This window comes from Anolis sagrei, chromosome 5 (genome assembly GCF_037176765.1).
Source record: "Anolis sagrei isolate rAnoSag1 chromosome 5, rAnoSag1.mat, whole genome shotgun sequence".
Classification (NCBI taxonomy): Eukaryota; Metazoa; Chordata; class Lepidosauria; order Squamata; family Dactyloidae; genus Anolis; species Anolis sagrei.
Genome location: NC_090025.1, coordinates 98,553,887 through 98,570,247, shown reverse-complemented (window position 1 = coordinate 98,570,247; position 16,361 = coordinate 98,553,887). Strand labels below are relative to the sequence as shown.

Below are 16,361 nucleotides of genomic sequence, written 5' to 3'. Positions count from 1 at the left end.
CAAAAGTGGCAGGCTCAAACCCAGAACCTCAATCAAAAGTCTGCTCCAGGCACAGTCAGCCCATTGTATGCTAATCAAGGTGGTCAGTTGAAACATACACACCTAGCTCCAGCAGACAAGAGTCCTTTGTCTCACCCTGGTCATGCCACCGATATATAAACCCTTTTCCCTAGTTCCAACAGACCTCACTACCTCTGCGGATGCTTGCCATAGATGCAGGCGAAAAGTCAGGAGAGAATGCCTCTAGGCCATACAGCCCGAAAAAACCTACAACAACCCAGATTAGGAGGTGTTTATTTAGAATGTGTATAGGCTGTATGTTGTAGATAAAGGCGTAATGGTTACTTTTGTATATAATAAAATATTTTTATAATAGCTTTAATTTAATTTTGTGTTCTTGTATTTTATAAGTTTTTTTTTCTTTTTTTGTATGTTTGAATAAAATAATTTACAAAAAAAAGAAAAGAAATTCATTCCACTTGCACTTCCCATTATATTTGTAATAAAGAGATATCACTGGCACATCTTGCAATGTATTTTCAATTTTCTAAGAAAAATTTTCTAAGAAAATTTTCTAAGAAAAGCAAAGGTGGTCTGCAAATTAGGAATGTTTCTAAGAACTATTCAATGAGATATTGAATCATGTGAACAGATTTAAGTACCTAGGAAACGTGCATAAGGAATATTGTTCAACCTAGGGGCTATATTTGAATTTGGGAAGGATCTTGGGCGCTCACTGCAAAGGCTAAAAGCCTGGAGGAGACACAGCAAAGAGGACAAGGCCAGATGGAATCTGGATTATTTACTACCAAACACATGAAGCATAACTCGGTTCTATTGATATGCTTCAAGAATAAGCCTCCATGTAAAAGCTTCCAAATGTGCCAAGAACAGATTAACTTTATGCGTATCTATTCAAGCATTAGCTTTAGTACAACAGTGCCCAGGCTGTAAGACACGTGAATTTCATGCAACGTACTTCCTGAACTCAGGATTTAGTTCCACACAGCAGGTTTCTAAGCTTTGAAAACCTCTTACATGTTATCTCTGAAGAGAGATAATGCAAATAGGACCCAGGGGTTCCCAATTCTTGAACTATATAAAAAAAGATTTCCAATGAATCTCATCACACTCACCTCAAAGCTACAAAATATGCTGACTCAACTGGTAGGGTATATGGCAGCATCATATAGGACATCAGTCGCATTGGTAGAAATTTAGAAAGCTGGGCGTAGAGTCCACATTTTTCTTTACAAGCTTCCTGCAAAGCTGTCATTTATACAATCATTAATCTCAAAATGAACATAAAATAATGGCTTCTAGATTCTAGAAAAATGAACAAGCACTTTTTTCATCATTAATTGTCCATAAAAGGGCTTCTAATTCTAGAAATCAATGAATACTGCTGACTTCTAACATCTCTGTATACAAAAGTTCCAAGTCATCCCCAGTTCTATTATTTTAATTGGAAACAGATTTAGTTGACTCCCACTGAAACAGATACGACAACCAGCTCTGTTGTAGAAGAGACCCCATGGACCATCCAGTCCAACCCCCTGCCAAGAAGCAGGAAATTTGCATTCAAAGCACACCCAACAGATGGCCATCCAGCCTCTGCTTAAAAGCCTCCAAAGAAGGAGCCTCCACCACACTCCGAGGCAGAGAGTTCCACTGCTGAATAGCTCTCGCAGTCAGGAAGGTCTTCCTAATGTCTTTTCTTGTAGTTTGAAGCCATTGTTCCACATCCTAGTCTCCAGGGCAGCAGAAAACAAGCTTGCTCCCTCTTCCCTATGACTTCCCCTTACATATTTATACATGGCTATGTCTCCTCTCAGCCTTCTCTTCTTCATGCTCTGCTCTTTAAGCCGCTCCTCATAGGACTTGTTCTCCAGACCCTTGATCATTTTAGTCGCCCTCCTCTGGACACATTCCAGCTTGTCAATAATAATAGTCTGACCTTTAATGGGTCTTCAAGGCATTTCTGACATTTCTCTAAGGCTAAGAGTTTATGGTTTCCTCAAGGCCACCCAGTGAGTTTTAATGTCTGAGCAGGGTTTCAAGTCTTGTGCCCTGCAGTTTAGCCCAATATTCAAATCACTACACCATGCTCACTCTGTACTGAATTCCCTCACTGAGCTGGAACTTACAACAACAGAATTTTGGCTGGATTGTGGCAATTGTCTTTTGTAGCTATCATCAAGCTCTTTTACCTTTGCGAAGTCTTGGAGGTAGTTTCTCATAAATGGTTTTATCCAGTGGCCAAGGTGATAATTTTAGCTGCTCCATAAGCATGTCTTCATTTTCCATTTCTTTTTTCCCTTGATACAGTTCAATGGGAGGTTTATCCGTGTAATTTGGTATCTGTACATATTCCCAATGGCCTTGCCTTGTTAAAGACAAGTCAACAAAGACTGAATCCTGCAGTATATCTGAAGGGATGAAAGAATGATAGAATGTTAAGTGTCCTTAATGCAGCACCAAGAGAACTTAAACATTTGTGACAGTCCAACTTTCCAGTCAAAGATATAAACTTTCAAATTTTGAAATAAGAGGTTCATATGTTCCGGAACGAACTAGCATTGAGGATGCAGCACTGCCATCTAGAATTTTCTAAATGTATTAAAACTAGTCGCTAATCACTGGTAAAGTGGAGGTCTTATACTACTACTGTTATAGTAAGAATGGAGTTGTGTTAGCCTCAGCAATTTTAACTGGTCCATAGGAATACAGACTATATAGTTAGAGAAGAACTTTGATAACATAACAGTCACAATCACATCCTAGTTATGATCTTTTAAAATTCTTCATATAACACTATGTAACAAAATTGGAAAATTGTTCTGCTCCTGGTTTGAAAGTGTTATTTCCTGTTTAACTGTGCAGTACTTACTTGAAAGTAGCTGTTATACTCCAGAAACTTTGTTTTTGTGGCTGAGGGTAATACTATTATTTTCTTTCTGTCTAGGCACTTTGTTTGTAATTTTCCTTAATGTAAATAAGCCATTTTCAGACCACAAAAACAAAGTTTTTACAGTTTAATAAACCTATTCCATGTTTTTATAATATAGCCCATTAGGCAATGACACTTATAACCCAGGAACAAAGATTGTGTTACATAATGTAATAGTTGCATTCCCTGTCCCTTGGAACAGTCCTCATAACTCTGAGAAGCAGGTGCATGGGTGGGTGAAGGCATGAGAGTGAGGAGGCTTCCTTTAGCTGCCACCAGCTGAGAGATGCCTCATATGTCTGTCAAAAAGTTGTGCAGGCAGGTGAGCTTTCACCCACCCACACGCATGATGAGGAGAGCTATAGGGGCACGCACGTCTGCCAGCAATCAAAGAAGGCCCTGGAGCTCTTGCCTGCCTGAAAATTTGAAGACAAAATTGATAATATGCAACAAAGCATAACAGCATGCAGCTTTTTGGAAGTGTATGGCCCTAAAAAAAGGATATTCTGTGCAATCAGCAGTATACTCTGTTATTTTTAATGTAACACGCCAGCTAGCCTACTGCTTTAGTAATTTTATGCTCAGTTTTCATGTCCTTGAAAAAAAACATGCTACTCATACACACACAGAGACACACACACATATATATGGACAAAACCTGTCACTAAGAGCAAACAGGGTAGTAGCTCCTGGTAAGCTTAGCATTATCATCCGATATGCAATTAAAACTGAAGAAGCAATTCTACTTTCTCAGATTCTATGCAGGCAATGCTGGGTTCCTATTGCTTCTGGTCTACAAACCATGCTAACAGGGCTAACAAGTTAAAAATCCAAAATCATTTTCGTGGAGAGGGGCACAGGGCTTCCTTCCTTGACTTCATTCATGGGGATGACAATATGGTAGTGTTTCTCAACCTTCCCAATGCCATGACTGTTTAATACAGTTACTAATGTTGTGATGATCCTCAATCATAACATTATTTTCGTTGCTACTTCATAACTGTAATTTTGCTACTGTTATGAATTGTCATGTAAATATCTGATATGCAGGATGTATTTTCATTCACTGGACCAAATTTGGCACAAAGACCCGATATGCCCAAATTTGAATACTGGTGGGGTTGGGGGGATTGATTTTGTCATTTGGGAATTGTAGTTGCTGGGATTGATAGTTCACCTACAATCAAAGAGCATTCGGAACTCCACCAAAAATGGAATTGAACCAAACTTGGCACACAGAGCTCCCATGACCAACAGAAACTGGGAGGGTTTGGTGGGCATTGACCTTGTGTTTTTGGGAGTTGTGGTTCACCTGCATCCAGAGAGCAATGTGTACTCAAAGAATGATAGATCTGAACCACTCAATATCCCCAAATGTGAACACTGGTTAAGTTTGGGGAAAATAGACCTTGACATCTGGGAGTTGCAATTGCTGGGATTTATAGTTCACCTACAATCAAAGAACACTCTGAACACCACCAACAATAGAATTGGGCCAAATTTCCCACACAGAACTCCATGCCTTGAAGGGACTCAATGGTGTGAACCTTCTTCCAGCATCGCAGGCTCTCCCTTGCCCACACATGCGCACTACGCTGCCATGCACCAAGCATGCCTGCTCTCCCCTCCCCACTTGGGCTGAGAGGCCAGCCAATCACTGAGGAGGAGGGCTTTTGGTGGGAGAAGGACAGGCAGAGAGATCTTCAGACTTCTCTGCCAAAGGAATTCCTAAGGTCATCAGAAATATATGTTTTCTGATGGTTTTTCGTAACCTCCTGAAACCCCCTTGCGACCCCCAGGTTGAGAAATGTTGCAATATGGGAATAGATTATCCTCTAATGCCCATATCACAGGAAGTGTAGGTCAAAGCCAGCATTTTAAAACGGATTCAAAAACAGTATGAGAGCCAAGGGAAATGATATCATATAACATATTTCAGTAAATTCTAGAATCAACAAACAAATTAACTGAATATTTAATTTTTTAAAACATTTGTTTTAGATGTGTTACAGTAATCCCATCTGGCTGTAATACAAGACTTGAGTGTCAATGTATTTTGCAACTGCAGATCTCAATACATTTGCAGATTTGATTTTTGTGGATTTGATTATTCACTTATTTGATTACAATGATCACTAAAGGTCTTGCAATGTGACTTCATGGTCAGCTTCAGCTGGAAGTAGATCACAGTAATAGCACAGAACCTAGAGATTCCTAAAAAGAACACGCCTCAGGTGCAATTTAATGGTATACTTCTGGTGAAAATTGATCATAAGAGTCAGATGGGAAAAGCTAGATATTCTAGCAATGTTCAGGGGAAAAATAGCAGAGATTTTTCACATTTGCAGGAGTCCTGTACCCCCAATCCCAGTGAATGTGGAGGCCTGACTAAATTACCAAATATGCTTGCCTCTGTTCCCTAACTGTTATAGAAATGAAATAACATACAGTGACATACCATTTTCTCTCAGGTACCTAAGAGCATCTGAATATCCTTGCTCACAAATTTCTCCAAGTACCTGAAAAGAAGGTTACACAATATTTGTAAACTGAAGAAAAAGATTTAAAGTGCTGGAGTAAAGATATTAATATAAACATTTTTTATAGATGACATAGTTGTGAATGTGAATGATAACATATTGCACGACATCAGATGAATCTATCTTTCCACATTTACAAAAATGTTAAATATACAAGGCATTCTTGACTACTACCATTCTTTTGTAAGTATACACTAACACATATGTTAATTGACTTCACTTTTGATTTCGTAAAGTAGATGTTGAATATGATGCAATACGGTGAAGAAAAATCACAATAATGCATGCATGGCGGACTGTTCTCACTGTTGACCATTTTCTCAAACACCAGTCAATTAAATATGCAATTCTCCCAAGGAGTCGTTCCCCGCAAGGTTAGTCCAAAATTTGGTTCTCCAAAAGGATAACCAGTGATACAGCAAAAACCACCAGGCCACCTAGTATTGCTAGTTTCAGAATCCTACACAAACCTAAAAAGAAAACAGAACATTTAGAAACTACACAATTGAGACATTTTAAAGAAAGATGTACATAAATATGCAGTTTCTAGATATCAGAATCCTATTTAACATGTATCTTCATTTGGTGCATCCAATGTGATACCAAATATCCAACTATATATATCAGGCTGAAACACACTACATAACTGTAGCCATGCTAGGGACTAAAAAAGAGAGATAGAAGGACTCCAAAGTCTGCAGAACTTCCCAAAATTTATCAGATACAATTCTGTCTGCTGTTTTTGACATTCAAAGCTACTGATTCTTTTATATGCACCAATTTGGGAAAATACCTCTTCTACTACAGAGGATTAGCCCATTTAAAGCTTTTTGTAGCTACAGGCATGACACTGCGCTAAATTTTCTGCAACACATTTTTATGTTCTGTACCAGTCAAGACTCACATAGTGCTTCTGACATACAATATCTATAACCCTTGAATGGTGTCATCCTGGACTTCTACCAACCCTGTCTGGATATGCTAGTGTTGTCAGAGTATAACACAAAATCTTGCAATACCAGCCTTGAATTTATTTCTGTGTCAACTCACATCAGAGTTTGGAAGTATGAAGTTACAAAAAACATACTGCCTACATCTAGCTATTTTTGATGGAAGCAAAATAGGCAATAGTTGGATCTATGTGAAATATAATGGAGTTTGGAACTGCATGATATGGTCAGTGTAGACCAGGCATGGGCAAACTTAGGCCCTCCAGGTGTTTTGGACTTCAACTCCCACAATTCCTAACAGCCTCAGGCCTCCTCCTTTTCCACCTCAGCCAGTGACCGAGGTGGAAAAGGAAGAGGCCTGAAGCTGTTAGGAATTGTGGGAATCCAAAACACCTGAAGGGCCCAAGTTTGCCCATGCCTGGTGTAGACCCATATAATGCTGTTCAATGCAGTTCAAACTCCATTATATAGGTTTACACACTGACTATATTATGCAGTTTCAAACTGCATGTTATGGCAATGAAGATTCAGGCATAATTGAAAGAGTAATTTAATGAGTATCCATAACCCTTGCATGGTGTCATCCCAGACTTCTACCAACCCTGTCTGGATATCTTGTTGTTGCCAGAGTATAAAACAAGATCTTGCAAGACCAGCCTTGAATTTATTTCTGTGTCAACTCACATCAGAATTTCGAAGAAGTTACAAAAAACATACTGCCTAAATCTAGCTGTTTTTGATGGAAGCAAAATAAGCAACAGTTGGATCTATGCTGCCATATAATGGAACTGCGTGATATAGTTAGTGTATATCAGGCATGGGCAAACTTGGGCCCTCCAGATGTTTTGGACTTCAACTCCCACAATTCCTAACAGCCTCAGGCCTCTTCCTTTATTGTCATAATGAGTAACAGTTTCTGGTTGCTTTCAGAAAGGTCATTTTGAGGGAATTTCAATGTGATTTCTTTTTTTTGGGGGGGGGGGTTAAATTTTATGCCATTTTCATTTATTTTCAAGATTTTTCTTTCAAAAACAATAGAAGATAGTAAAAAAGTAACAAGCACATAACCAACAATGTAAAAACAGTGAACTGAAAAACAGCCAAAAAATTCCTTCCAAATATTATAATGTGTAGCAGGAATAAATTACTCGAAAAATAAGTTTCCAAGTTCTGAGTCCAGGACAGCAGTTGAAAAAAGATATATGTCAACATTTCCTCACAAGTTGAATCTATTTCACTGAAAATTCACTACAACTCCTTTGGAAAAACTGAAAAATATACCAAGAATGACCGATACGCTAAGTATATACTCTCATAACGGCCACCCTCCAATTCATCATTCCCACCGGTTGCAAAGATCTTTAATCCTTCAATATATGGATCAGATATGTGTATATGGATCAGATATATATACGTGGGGTGGGGGTGAGCCAGTATTGTGTGGTGATTTTGAGTGTTGGACTAGGACACTTCCACAGTCATATAACCCAGAATATCAAGGCAGATAATCCACAATATCTGCTTTGAACTGGATTATCTGAATCCACACTGCCATATAATCCAGTTCAATGTGGATTTTATACAGCTGTGTGGAAGGGGCCTGAGAGACTAGGATTTGAATCCCCATTTGACCATGGAAAACCACTGGATGTTCTCAAGCAAGTCATGCTCCTCTGAACAAATATTGCCCAGAAATTACAGTGATAGGTTCCTTTTAGGGCTTTTAAAAACAAAAACAACTTAAGAGACATATAACAACAACATATGGATTAACACCACCACATTTAAAGTCCTTCTGTCCTGCAAACTTACATCCATAGGGAACACAAGGCATTCAATATGGTGATGTCAATCAATGGAGAAGGTATGTGTAGACATTGTTAGCCTAAGTACATGGATGCCATAACATAGGAAGGCTGCTGTTGCCAGGATTCACGTGGAAATCAAAATGTGTCTAATAGCTCTTAAGTAGTTTTTCAGGTCAAGGATTATACCTGTATAGGGTTGTATTTTAATCAGATTATCACTCTCTCTGTACGTGTGTACATGCAAATGCTGCACCTTATTGCTATTCAAGACTTTAACCTGCTCCCAAAATTCAAAGCAAGATAAACTTTAAATGGATATTCAAATAAAATAATTCTACCTTGCCACTTTGAGTCTCTTTTAAGAAAGGAATGCAGGATGATGATAATAATAATAATAATAATAATATGGATGCAGATAGATGATGAGTCACTTAAGGTAGCCTGCAAATTGGCATGAGACGGTTATGAAGTATCTTCCTAAATTTCAACTCTGATCTATCCACCCATGAAAAATAGTAGATATAATTAAAATAATTCACATAAGAATAAAATGCATTGGAGAACTGAAATGAATTCATTTTGCAATATGATAAAACCAAAAAAAGGACACTGAAGAAATCCCAAGTACACAAAGAGCTAATCTTGGGAAATCATAATGATTTCATGTAATTACACTGAACAGTATTTATACACTATACCTTTCTGGCATATGAATTGAATCAAAACTGCTCTAATCAACTGACCCCTAAAATACAAGGGTACCGCTTTTTATATTTGGCCTTTCTAATATTCTTAAGCTTACAACTTCCATCATAAGTTTTGATAGATCATACTAACAGATCTGGGGGATCAAAGATTCAGAAGGCTATTTACATTGTTTACTATTAAAAGGAGTTGCTTTCAGTGAATTTATTACAGATGAATTTACCACAGAGGGTCTCAAATTTGCGTATGCTCTTCCTGAGACAGTTTTGTATTTATATAGCTATCACACGGGAACACAGAAGTATATATGTTAAGACCTCTAATGAGAGAATTCATTTTGCAGAAAACAGAGAATATACATTACCTTGGGTTCTGGGGGGAAAAGTGCTTGAGTTAAACGATAGATGTTCCCTAAGCTAAATTGAATGCTGGTGTTGGTTAAATTCATTTCATGGAAGTTTGCAGAGTTCCCCTTGGGACAAATATCACACTCTCCAGAGAAAGGCGAAATTGTGATGGTATTCTTTGAGTTGTACTGAGGTAAGTTGTCACTTATTCCACCATCCACATAGCGCTTTAAAGTTGGGAGAAGGGGAGAGAAAAACAAGAAGACTTATTTCCATAAGTAAAAATTAGCTGGTTTACTTGATTATGTTACAGATGCCAGGAAGGACTGAGAGAGAAAAGATGTATGGCCTTGTGTTACTTTGATAGGCATAGTACTTAGGTGACACTGTATAACCACAAATAGATTTTGGTTTTAGGATTACAATGTGCAGGAGGCTGTTGAGTACCTGTCACAGACCCCATCTGTTTGTGACTTATATATTTTCACTATTTTGGGCAGACATGGATATTAGCAGCCTTCCAGATTGTTGTTATGCAATTCCCATCAGCTTTGCCAACGTAGCTAATGATAAGGAATGCTGGAAGTTGTAATCCATCACCTGCAGGACTACAAGATTCCCACTCTTGGTCTAATGTTTCATGATCTTTAATCTTCGGCTATGTCCATTACGGCTCAGTAATCTTATTCTACATGACCAAAGCTGACCCATTTACAAAGTTACTTGGAGTAGAGACAGGTATAGTACAAAAGATATATCTCAAGATGGCGTTCAGTGTCATTCAGAATATATAAGGATGCAGTTCTCAGTTAATATGCTTGCCCAGTAGCTTTTGCATCATGAAAAGCAATCGTATATTATCTCTTTTTGGATTACACAGTATGTCCATTTGAGGAAACAAAATGTCTATGGTCAGCAAAAATATAAACTTTACTTCTAGAAAATATTATAAGTCTCTTTGATCTTTCATTAGACTTACATTTTTCTTCCACTGCATTGTGGGATACTTTGCATCCCACAATGCAAGTGGGGTTCTATTTTTCCATTTTACAGGTCTTTTTTGTAATAATCACAACCTCCTCCTCCTCCTCTTTTTTCCCCACTTATGCACATTGCAGTTAAATAAGTGACATCACTAAGTGGAAAGCCAATTCAGAAAATGTGTAGAACATCAGGCATATCACGTTTGTAGTTGAAGTAAATCCTTTTAGATGACATAATTGTCCAGCCATAAGGACCAGGCAATCAGATTAACCTGACTCTATCCAAACCACAGATTTAGTGTAATATACTATTGAACATCTTGTATAGGATTTCCACTTTGAAAAAGTAGCAATGTGTTTAAATCAGTTTATTGCAAATTTCACCAAATCATTGTCTATTATTTGTGGGTGAGTTTTTAAAGGAAAGAACAAGCAAATAAAATCTCCATAAAAAAGAATAGGATTTGTTTTTATCTTCTAGCAGGTATACATGAATTCTTTGCATTATGTTTTCGTTCCTTTTACTAAAGTAAGAAGGACAAATCACACTAGCAAAGATCAACATTGGCATACTTTCTTTCACTCGAATTGCAGGCAGCCTTTAATAGGATTGTTGAAGTTCTAAGTATGGCCTTGAAATACACTACTTAAGAAAGGGCCTTAACACTCTTAAGAGGATAATAATTAATTACCATTTCATCTTTAAGATTGCCTCCTCATCTGGATCCTACACATACTTTCTAGTAATTAAACATATGAATGCAGTATACACATGTATGTATGTATAACACACTTTCAAAGATGGTTCACAGAATTCTAATATGATCATGATCCAGCAGCAGTAGACATATTCTTTTGTCCCACACTCAACATAAAATACATATTGAGATTCTTCATATGTACACTGAACACATATGCATTCTATTTCCTTAGTCTTCACATTTTTACTCGGTACACGTGCTGCTATTGTTAACTAACTTTATACTTTTTTTCTATGTAATTTTGATGATGTTGCTTGTTGTTTATGTTCTGGTTTTATTTTGCTGTAACATGTTGTCCGGGCTTGGCCCCATGTAAGCCACTCCGAGTCCCCATTGGGGAGATGGTGGCAGGGTATAAATAAAGATTATTATTATTATTATTATTATTATTATTATTAAATCCACAAGCATGTAGATAATTTCAACAGAAAGGAGGGAATCATGAAAATGAACAAAATCTGGTTACCAGTATTTATAAACTCGAAAATCAGAACAGTAAATAAAGAGCAACAGTCAAAAAGCAGGGGAATTCCAGACAAGAAACAATCAGGGACAGTTAACACCTCCCAACAAAGGACTCCCCCAGGCAGCAACCAGCCAGGCTTTGAGGCTGCAAGGCCATTAAATCCTAAGCAAGGTGGCCATTTGCAACATTCACACTTGCCTCAAGCAGGCGAGAGTTCTTTCTTCCAACCCGGACATTCCACAGATATATAAACCTCACTTACCTACATTCTAACAGACCTCACAAACTCTGAGGATGCCTGCCATAAATGTGGGTGAAACGTTAGAAGAGAATACTTCTGGAACATGGCCATACAGCCCGGAAAACTCACACTAACCTAGTTTAAAGTAGTTTTATTAAGAAGTATTAAGCATTTACCATAACAAAAAGTTTCTGAGAAACAGGCATATGTAGATAAAAATAAACAAGTACTTACCACTCCTCTAAATGAAGGTGGAATGAGGCCGCAATATATTGGCACAAATGAACTACAAAGCAAAGCCTGTGGAAAAAGAATAGTCAGTTTTACAACTCATTTCTGGTAGTTTAAACTAAGCTAAACTGAATGCTGGTGTTGGATGCACTAAATGAAGGTGCACGTGAAAAAATATTTGAATATCCAGAAACTCCATATTTAATGGGAACGATGTGGTCTTCCACTGATCTAAGGGAACAAACAGATCATTTTCAAAATCTGTATTTTGGAGGAACTCTTTCTAACCCGATTTGTCAATTGGAGAAACGTTATGTTCAATCAGGGTAGCTAGCTTTTCAGTAACACCAGGGATGTAGAAAAGAGACAAAGTGTCAGGATATTGAAAAATCTTTCTATTCAATCAAATGAATTTCTTTCTAATCTAGTCTTCTTCAGAGGAATACAACTATAAAATCACCTGCAGGGATTCTAAAAAGAGTGATTTCTGACTTTATGCTTGGAACTGATCCCTCTCATCTTCTCCATGGCTCCGTTCTACTAAGTTGTTCCATGCCAATGAGCTAGGTAGCATGGGAGCAGAGGGTGAAGGGGGGTGCGATTTCAATTGTCTTTCTCTACAATCTCCTCATATTTGTATGAATATGGATGTGCCTTTGTATGGTTAGAACAAGAGTATATAGCGCTGACACCCATTGTCACTTTTGGCATCCATCCCTCCTGGCTTTGGCTTCATTCATAGAACGAAGATATGGCTTTATAATTGCATGCTGGATTTTTATCCACAGGATGAAAACAGCTCTGCACTCTGTCCTAAGAGAAAAGGTAGAAATGCATGTACAAAAAAATAAAAAAGAACCCACATTGCCTACCCAGAGCTCCTGCACATTACAAATTCTACTGGAACCAGCCAACCTCCCGTATCTCATCACTACCCCTCTATAAAATGAATTTATTCAAAAGCAGAGCCCCTTAGGTCACACACTGCAGAAACATGTTGACCGTAGGTAAACCAACTATTCAGTAGCATCATTTCTCTGCCATTGCTAATATTCTTACTGAGAAGACCTGTACTGCCATCAGAAGAACACCCTGGTCTGCACAGGACCCTCCCTATGTGCTTTTAATATATGAAGTGAACTGAAGGGAGAGCAAGTATTTCCCTACCTACCATTGTGCATACTTTCAAAAGGAAACAGGCTTTCCATACTGTAAAGGACGTCAAGCTTAATAGTATGCTAGGTAAGAAAGTTGCAAACAGTGAGGCCGCCATGTAGTCCAGTGCTATCTCCACATACAAAATAGGTTAAGTTGAACTTTTAAGTAAGCCAGAAAAGGTACATTTTTAAATGTAACTTCTGCCATTTTTAAGGGTTTGGATAGCATAGGGAGGAGTTAACACCCTTGTTTTGCTGTCTGTGTCCCTATTCAAAAGATTCACCTCACTTTCTTACCTTATAACAATGGGATTTTGAAAAATTTGGGTCATTGTGGAAACAAGGATAGGTGATAAAGCTATAGGTGATAAGACACCCCTTTCCAGTGATATATCTTATAGGGGGAATTTCCCTTTCAATTGATAGATTTCCTCTCCTCACTGTCTCAGGGACAGAAAGTGAGATAAAAACTTTCTAAGGACACAGACAAAAAAAAGCCCACACAGTGGATCTAACCCCACACCAAACTAAACAAAAGTAAAACAATAAAATTTGAAAGGAGTTCTACTTCAAATGCAAATGAGAAAGATGCTTGTCTTAACATACTATTTATTTCTACCTGTGTATTGTTAATGCTTAAATCGTTTCAAATATTGCAAAAGGCCCGAGGCATGCTGTTGACTGGTGCACAGTCTCCCAGATCACCTAGAGACACTCCCAACCCCTAACGTTTATAATTAAGGGTTGGATATAAGTCAAATGTTTGTAACGTGGGGACTGCCTGTATTTGACAGAGACTGGGGGATGGGGTGGGGGGACTTTTGCTACACCCATCCAATTTATGTATACTGACAAGGAGAGTTCTTTGTTTAGACCTAGCTAATGAAATGTGTTGTTTTCTTTATGTTAATAATAGGAAGATACAGTAATCTAAACTTTCAATTGAATGGACTTTAAGTAACTGCAAAATGTAAAGGTATTTAAAGAGAAGAGTATTTAAAAAATATGTGAAATCTTATCTTCCTGCATTTCCACAAAAATCAAATTCACACAAATTAGCTCTTGCTTATTGCATGCTCTTGCAATGGGGTCTGTTTCTGAGCAAACATGTAAAAACTTTGCTTTATATATTTGGTACAGAATTTGGTAGTAATTGTATTTGTGTATGTGCCAAAAAGCTGTGACCACAACAAAGCTTTTTTTTATACACAGCTCTGTTACAGAAAGTCACTGATAACAAATTTATTGGCTGATTTGTATGATGTTTTTAAGATGTTTTTACTGTCTTACTACTTTAATTGTATTTTTATGATGTATACATTGCAAGCATCGTTGATGCCTATGTGAGGCCATCCTGAGTCCCCTTTGTGGGGAGGGCGGGATAGAAGGATATGAAATAAATAAATTAATTAAACCAATTTACACAATTTTACAAAACACACGTGTAAAAACTAAATTTAAGAGTAATATTCAGCCACTGGATCAGTAATCTGGACATTATTCTAAGCAATGTTAAAACTGCAACATTCTTGAGTTATATTCTATCTTATTTACTATTACTAGTTTTATTTCTGATAATTTAAATTGTTTGACTTGTTATGTGTTTTATTACTACATTAGTTACAACATTAGCTCATATACTACTAATTTATTCTTCAACCTGACCAACTCTCAATCATAAATCTGCCACCCCCTTTCACGCAGACCATCCATACCTCTTACTTATCCCAACTCTTAACAAATGAAGCACCAACTGTTTGCCACACAAATGAGCCTTTGTACAAACCGTTTGTATGGCTTTTCTTTGGGCACTGAATGTTTGCCATATTTGTTAAAAACTGCCCTTAGTCCCTTTGGGGAGATAGGGGGGGGGGGGTCTATAAATAAAGTTTATTATTACTACTTATGTTATTGTTTTGTTGTAATCTGCTCCAAGTCCCTTTGAGAATTGGGGCAGGATATAAATAAAGCTTCATTCATTCATTCATTCATTCATAACACAGTGTCTTCATGGTTTTTTAATAAACTTCAATAAGAACTAGAGCCATACCTGCACAACTTCTTCTTTAGATTTAAAGTTGGATACCAACACGTTTTTGCCATCAGACACTCTGGTAAGTGAAATCTGAAGCTTTCCTGATATCAACTGATGAGTGTTTTCTGGAAGATTTTTGCAGAGTCCATCTCTTATTATTTTCATCACATTGAAGGATGGATGAAGAGGGCCAAGATTTCGCTTTCTTGCTTCTTTGGCTAAACCCAAAACATCTGCACAGGCTTCAGCTAAAAGATGAAAAATTATATGTAAGATGGGATATATATTTTAGGTGCTTTGAAAAGACAAATTATCTCAGTGGCTCTCAACCTGGGGTCCCCAGATGTTTTTGGCCTTCAACTCCCAGAAATCCTAACAGCTGGAAAACCCAAAAATAAGCCACTCTAAGCTCCCTGGAAGAAAAGCAAAACCTAAAATATAAATAGGCCAAGGATAGGATTAGTAAAAACGAGGTGGTCAATTGATTGGTGAAATATTGTCAAATATTTAATTTTGCCTTATTAAAATATATATACTTTAATCAAAAAGTTCATTTATTATGGAAACAGTCACATTAGGCAAACATTATAGCTATCTGAAAAGTGGTGTTCACCATGTGCCTCACTTCCTCAAATCAAATTTGCCTTGAACAAATTCACAATATATAATTTTAATATTTATCCATTTTATTTAATAAAAGTTCTATCCATGTAAGGGTTTGCTGGTTAGTTCCTCTCTTTGGCTTTCAGCATGGAACACCAAAGTTAAAATTACTGAATTTCAAAAATAAACCCCCAAAAAAACAAATTAATATACAAATCAAGCAACAACTACGATAAGAAGACAGCAGAACCAAAAACCTAGCTTTAGAGACAGTTCTGCTAAATTAGCAGCAGTCCAATTCTTCAACTGGTAAATCAGTTGAAAATATTTGACCAGTAAATTGATTGACATGCATACAAGTCAATGACAAGGCGGAAGAGAGAGGAGGCTTTATATGTAATGAATTGTTACATATCATTAGCATTTACTGATTTATTTAGTACCAACAATAGTTTGAAAATGTATTTTAGCAGCAATGTTTCATGGATACGAATAACTTCATCATTCCAAGTCAACCATAATTAAACACGTTAATCCTGGCTTTGATTTTCTTTAATATTTCAGCAAAAACTTGCACATTACAA

General features: G+C 37.3%; 1 protein-coding gene across 1 annotated transcript in view; it reads right to left on the bottom strand.

The window, feature by feature from the left end:
• The window catches only part of LOC132776475 (1-acylglycerol-3-phosphate O-acyltransferase Pnpla3-like), a 33,402-nt gene that overhangs the window by 5,233 nt on the left and 11,808 nt on the right, over positions 1-16,361 (bottom strand). The window contains exons 2-7 of the mRNA XM_060778164.2: positions 15,190-15,422; positions 11,986-12,051; positions 9,318-9,527; positions 5,409-5,469; positions 2,211-2,429; positions 1,137-1,269 (exon numbers count right to left, since the gene is read on the bottom strand). Coding sequence (XP_060634147.2) covers positions 1,137-1,269; positions 2,211-2,429; positions 5,409-5,469; positions 9,318-9,527; positions 11,986-12,051; positions 15,190-15,422 — 922 coding nt within the window. The remainder of the gene's footprint in view (positions 1-1,136; positions 1,270-2,210; positions 2,430-5,408; positions 5,470-9,317; positions 9,528-11,985; positions 12,052-15,189; positions 15,423-16,361) is intronic.